Source organism: Echeneis naucrates, chromosome 9 (assembly GCF_900963305.1).
Source record: "Echeneis naucrates chromosome 9, fEcheNa1.1, whole genome shotgun sequence".
NCBI classification, from domain to species: Eukaryota; Metazoa; Chordata; class Actinopteri; order Carangiformes; family Echeneidae; genus Echeneis; species Echeneis naucrates.
In genome coordinates this window covers 21966582-21972653 of record NC_042519.1, presented here as the reverse complement: position 1 = coordinate 21972653, position 6072 = coordinate 21966582, and the positions used below count along the sequence as shown (strand labels likewise).

Below are 6072 nucleotides of genomic sequence, written 5' to 3'. Positions count from 1 at the left end.
CCATTATGATCGTAATAAAAAATAATAAAGACATAAAGCAGTTATTGTTTGTTTGTGTCTCTGCGGCGGAAGCGCTTTAGTGTAATTTAAAACTCTTCCGGGTTGATTTCCGGTCATAGAGGATCGAACATGGCGGCTCACATGTCGAGGTGCAGAACCTGGAGTCGTTTTCAGAGGTAATAACATCTTTTAAAGAAACTCTCTAAAACTATGTTCGGATTTGACTCGGAGGCAGAAACCCAACAGTGTCAGTAAAGTCGGATTTTCTCTTTATTAGAGATTAGCTCAGCCAGTTAGCATGATGCTAGCAGTCAGGGCTAATGCTGCTTCATGACTTCATGAAATAAAAGCAGAAAGTCACCTGTCACTTTGATGGGGAGAGTATTTTACTTAAATTGTGAGCTTTGGCACGAATAAGATATATTTCTAAGTGCCAGTTAATTTCTGGGGGGGGGGGGGGGGGGTGTTCAGCAGTTTCTTCTCGTTTCATGTTTGTTTTTAGTTTATGGGTCATAAAGTTTCAGGTGATGAGTCAAAGAAGAGAAAATATGTAATGTCCCAAAAGGACAGTTTGTCATACAGCGAATACCAGCATATGCAAAAACACCAAAAGAAATAGACCCATATTAGACAGAAAACAGAATATCAGTGATTCTTTAGAACGTTAGAGATAACATGGTGAAAAAGTGGATGAGCCTCCATGGACTAACAGAAATAATTCAAGTTCCCATTATTAAAACAGTTAATGTTTGACTCTGTGCTTCACTTCAGAGTTTGTGGAACTTTAACTTTAACTCTGACTCTGTTTTCCTGCTTTTTTTCAAGTTCAGACAGTACATAGTGTTTAGGACTGACATTTTAATAATTGAACACATTTGTCAGTTAGTTGGTTTGGTCAATAATGGGTCAGAAATATTGTCAACATATTTAATCATCCAGTGTCTTGTTTTGTTTGATCACTTCTAGCAATACTGAGTTTGTCACATCTGAAGACCTTAAACACAAGAAATTGTTAACGCATAAATTTGGCTACATTTTCTTTAAAAAAAAAAAAAACAACAAACAAAAACAGAAATCAATTTCAATCATATCAATATGAGCAAAATAGGCTTTAGAGGAATCACAGTTTTTGTTTTATTTTTTGTTTTTTTAATCAAAGGTTTGGGATCGCAGCTTACAGGAAGTACAGCAGTGGCAGCAGATACCCAAATATCTCCCTCTCCTCACCGCTACCTGGGATCCCTAAACCGGTGTTTGCATCTGTGGATGGCCAGGAAAAATATGAGACCAAAATCACTACTCTAGAAAATGGCCTCAGAATTGCCTCTCAAAACAAGTTTGGTCAATTCTGCACAGTTGGAAGTAAGCAGCAGGAGTCACATAAGAAATTATTTGTTCATGATCAGACTGAAGTGAATAAAATGTGGATGTTTTCTTTCTTTCTTTTAGTTTTAGTAAACTCTGGATCCAGATATGAAGCAAAATACCCAAGTGGAATAGCACATTTCTTAGAGAAACTTTCCTTCTCTGTAAGTACTTCTCCTTTTGAGAATGCCAATGTCCAATCCAAGCTGATTATTAAAGCTGACAGTCAAATTAACTGGAAAAGACTTTTGTTATTGCTGCTTTTGACTGACCAGTAAATGAGTCAGTCCTCTTACATTGTATGTCTTTATCTCTCAAGTCCACAGCTCAGTATGGAAGTAAAGATGAAATCCTGCTCACTCTGGAAAAGCATGGAGGGATATGTGACTGCCAAACATCGAGGTATCAGGTCTTCCAGCACAATGTCTCAGTCTTACAAAGTGTCACATTTTTGTGTATTTCTCCTTCTTGATAGCAGTGTGTCGTGTCCTTTCCTTTGTTAGGAGTAAGTAGTACATCTGTTTGTGTATGTGCTGTGTCTCTCCTGTTCCTGTGCAGGGACACCACCATGTATGCGGTGTCTGCTGAAGTGAAAGGTCTGGACACAGTGGTCAGTCTTCTCTCAGATGCTGTTCTGCAGCCTCGCCTGCTGGGTAAGTAAAGTTTTTTTTTTTTTTTTTTTTTTTCCTTGAAATGACAGATCAGTCTTCGAAGGCCTGTCAGGGTGAAATTAGTTATGTTTGTCTGCCTGCAGATGAAGAGATCGAGATGACCAAAATGGTGGTACGCTTTGAGTTAGAGGACTTAAACATGAGGCCGGATCCTGAACCTTTACTTACTGAGATGATCCACGCTGTGAGTTACACATCTCTGGTTTTAAAGTGACATTGTCAAATCATTTCAGCATCCGGAAAGTGTTTGTATGTTCTCTGCAGCTTTTATCATGACTTTTACGTCGTCAAAGAGTTTAATTCTGAAACATCTTGTATTTTAACCCTTTTAAGTGTCTTGGTGGAATTATTCCGCTTTGATAATGAACAATTCTTACAGTTGATGTATTGCAAGAAAAAAATTACAAAGTTTCATTTGACGAGTAGCTCCTCCAATTTTCTCAGTTTAATTTAATTTTAATATATTAACAGCACAGCTGCTCCCACAAAAAAAAGTCACTTGGAAATGTTTCCTCCATTCCTTGGACTATCCACCACAATGTCTTTGTCATGTTTTAGTGTATAGTGTATCCTGAACATTTGCATGAGTCTTTATTGTTTGTGTCCAGGCTGCATATCGAGGCAACACGGTGGGACTTCCTCGCTTTTGTCCCGTAGACAACGTGGACAAGATTGACCGGAAAATGCTCCACAGCTACCTGCGTAACTATTACAGTCCTGAGCGGATGGTGCTGGCCGGAGTTGGCATCGAACACGAGCAGCTGGTGGAGTGTGCCAGGAAATACTTGCTGGACGTGAAGCCTGTGTGGGGAACGAGCACCGTGGCCAACGTGGACCAGTCTGTCGCACAGTACACTGGTGGCATTGTCAAGGTGACTCACTGGCTTCGTAGTTTGGATCTTTATGCCAGATTTGCGCCTGATGTATCAGATCTGGTGGATTTTCCAGTTTGAAAATGGTGAAAAAAATGTGTTTCAAAGCATCGATGGAACCAGAGTTTATGTTTCACAAAAAATAACACTGATTTTCTTTCTTGCACAAAAGTTATTTTCCACTTCCATTAGTTTTGGAACAAAATTAACTTTGCTTTGGCTGTTTGTTTCTGGCCACAGACTGTAGATCCAGTATCCACTCACTTGTGGCTCTGTATTTAGTCTGGATTGTGTTTTTCAACTCCTGAGGGATATTTGACTTTGTTTAGCTACTTAATGCCTCACAGTTTTTGCCAGCTAGTTGCTAAGTTTGTCTGCCAGGAAATAGATGCTAAACAGCTGGTGTGCAGTCGGTATTTAGAGCTTTTAGAACAGCTGTCAAATGCAGATGAAAGTTTAATTTTTTACCTCCGTCCAGTGCAGTTTGGATGAAGTTCAAAAAGACAGAAGACCGGATAATAAGATTTTATATTGTTATTCTTTCAGATGGAGAAGGATATGTCTGACGTGAGTCTTGGCCCCACCCCGATCCCAGAGCTCACCCACATCATGATCGGCCTGGAGACCTGCTCCTTCCTGGTGTGTGTTTGGCTCCGGTCAGGTGTGATACGCCGGTTAGCACCAAGAGCCCACATTTAAAGTGTTTCATTGGGTTTCTCTCCGCAGGAGGACGACTTCATCCCGTTCGCAGTGCTCAATATGATGATGGGTGGAGGAGGCTCCTTCTCTGCAGGAGGACCCGGGAAAGGCATGTTCACTCGCCTGTACCTGAACGTGCTCAACAGGTGAGGAACCAGCTCAGACTCACTCGTGCCGCTCCTGCAGCCAGTTTTGTCACGTGTCATTGACCTTGCTGTCCTCCACTGAGGTAGGCATCACTGGATGTACAACGCCACCTCCTACCATCACAGCTACGAGGACAGCGGCCTGCTGTGTATCCATGCCAGTGCAGACCCCAGACAGGTTGGTGCAGCCCCGGCACAACAGCAGCGTCTTAAAGTGTTGATTTTAATTTCCAATTAAAAAGGGTTGGCCCTCGTCAGAAAAGCTGCTGTAAAATGTAAAAATGTTTTGTATAATTTCAGGTTTAATTGTGCAGACATTCTCAAAAAAAGTTTTTAATTTGCAGAATATATTATTGTAACATTGCATCCATCCCCAGGTGCGGGAGATGGTTGAAATAATAACCAGAGAGTTCATTCAAATGGCTGGAAGTGCAGGAGAGGTAAAAATCTCTGCAGAGAAACTTCCCCACGGTCATATTGATTTTATTTTTTTTTTTTACACACACAAATAGCTTCAACATTTTGTTTTCCTTTTATGTCCAGATGGAGCTGGAGAGAGCTAAGACTCAACTCAAGTCCATGTTGATGATGAACCTCGAGTCACGGCCGGTTATTTTTGAGGATGTTGGTCGGCAGGTTCTGTCCACAGGAAGGAGAAAGCTGCCACATGAACTGTGTGATCTAATAAGTGAGTACTGAACAAGATTTAGTGCTGGTTTTCAGTGATTCAGACCTAAATTGGCCTTGAAATTAGTAGGCATAGTCTAATTTCACCCTCTTTGTTTACTTGTATTGACCTCTCAACAAATAATTTCCAGGCAATGTGACATCCAGCGATATTAAACGCGTCACCACTAAGATGCTGCGCAGTAAACCTGCAGTAGCAGCTCTGGGGGACCTGACGGAGCTGCCCTCCTACGAACACATCCAGGCCGCCCTGTCCAGCAAGGACGGACGTCTGCCCCGCATGTACCGTCTCTTCCGATAGACACGCCTCCCCAGCTGCCGTTCAGCCATGAGGAAACTGGCCAACGTCACTGTAAATAAACTGGACTCTCCCTCCCAACACTGAACTCACCCAGGAGGGGTCTGATCCCTGGGCTCTCACCTGAGCCTTTGAGACTGGGGATTTTAAAGAAAAAGTTCCATTTTACTCTAAAAGTAGTCAGCGTACGGTTGGAGTATATGTGTTTATTGTTTGTGGGCAGGAAGCCAAGTGACATTATTTTTGGTTTTCAGGAGTTTGGTTTTAAAGGGACAATGCAACCCAAAGCCAAAATGTAAGCTTTCATTTCCTGTTTAAAAAAAAAAAGAAAACTACCACTTCAGTACCATCTTCTGATGTTGAAATGATCTTCAAAAAAAGCTAAGTGGCTTTGAGGAGGCAGGTAAAGCTGTTACTTATTCTCGAGCCATAACATTCATTCAGTTCTTTAAGTCACCAAAATGGCACCTCAGACTTAAGCAAAGGTATGAAGGATGATGCTTGATGTCCTTTAGAAGCAACTGATAATGAAGCTGCTGCAGGAAATTTTTGGATCATCGTTGCCAACTTCACCTCTGTAGCCAGACTGAAATTATGGTTTCTCACCTTGTTGTGGATGTAGTTCTAGAGAGACTGGCATTTGCTTTTTGGTTGTGTTGGTGCCCGTGTAAATTTCAAATAAATCTTGAGGGTATAAATTAAAGGCAGAGGTCGGCGTCAGTCAATGATTCATCCTCTGAGGGAAAGTTAGACGAGAGGCGAGAGGCCGGATCGATCGAGTGTTGATACTGATACGGGAGTCTTGGTATGGACTGTTAATACCAGTGTCATAACATTTGTCATTGACATTCAACGCTGTCTTTTGCTTTAACGTGGTCGTAATTGAAAACCATCCATATCATGGGATAATTCAAAAATATTCACAGGTGCATCACGATTGTGACAGATTCTGTAGTAAATCAGCTAATTTTGACAATTAATAGTATTCATATCATGATCCTGGCCCTGATGTTGTTTGGTGTGATACCAAAAGCCAGACAGGACATCAATCTCCTGAAAGCACTACACATCAAATTGGCTTTCAGTGAAGCTTCTCGTTTGCAAAGTGACACTTTTCTAATTGCCAGATAAAACATGAAATATTGTTTAGTCCTGCATCCACCAACACCACAAAGTGAATTTTATTGTATCTCAGTGGCTTTTGATTACTGTTTCATGTGACCTCAGATAACATCTGTACAACAGCGCATATATAAATGTAATTACTTCCCTGAATAAAATTATATATTTTAAAAGGTCTTTGCATTGCAGGGTCACAAAATGCAACAATTTAG

General features: G+C 41.1%; 1 protein-coding gene across 1 annotated transcript; it reads left to right on the top strand.

Annotated features, from left to right (window-relative positions):
- The first annotated feature begins 98 nt into the window (after nt 1-98).
- On the top strand, nt 99-6038 carry pmpca (peptidase, mitochondrial processing subunit alpha). The gene is made up of 13 exons (XM_029510237.1): nt 99-176; nt 1160-1362; nt 1450-1529; nt 1685-1767; nt 1924-2018; nt 2120-2220; nt 2645-2908; nt 3455-3547; nt 3635-3753; nt 3841-3931; nt 4131-4193; nt 4297-4441; nt 4572-6038. The coding sequence occupies exons 1-13, from the start codon at nt 130-132 to the stop codon at nt 4739-4741; spliced, it is 1554 nt and encodes a 517-aa protein (XP_029366097.1). The 5' UTR covers nt 99-129; the 3' UTR covers nt 4742-6038.
- The last annotated feature ends 34 nt before the right edge of the window (nt 6039-6072 follow it).

Excerpts from the sequence above, each read along its gene's own strand:
- pmpca (XM_029510237.1), top strand. The coding sequence starts at position 130 with ATGGCGGCTCACATGTCGAGGTGCAGAACCTGGAGTCGTTTTCAGAG. Across the intron at positions 4,194-4,296 it reads TGGCTGGAAGTGCAGGAGAG|ATGGAGCTGGAGAGAGCTAA; the intron begins GTAAAAATCTCT and ends TTTTATGTCCAG. Across the intron at positions 4,442-4,571 it reads TGAACTGTGTGATCTAATAA|GCAATGTGACATCCAGCGAT; the intron begins GTGAGTACTGAA and ends AATAATTTCCAG.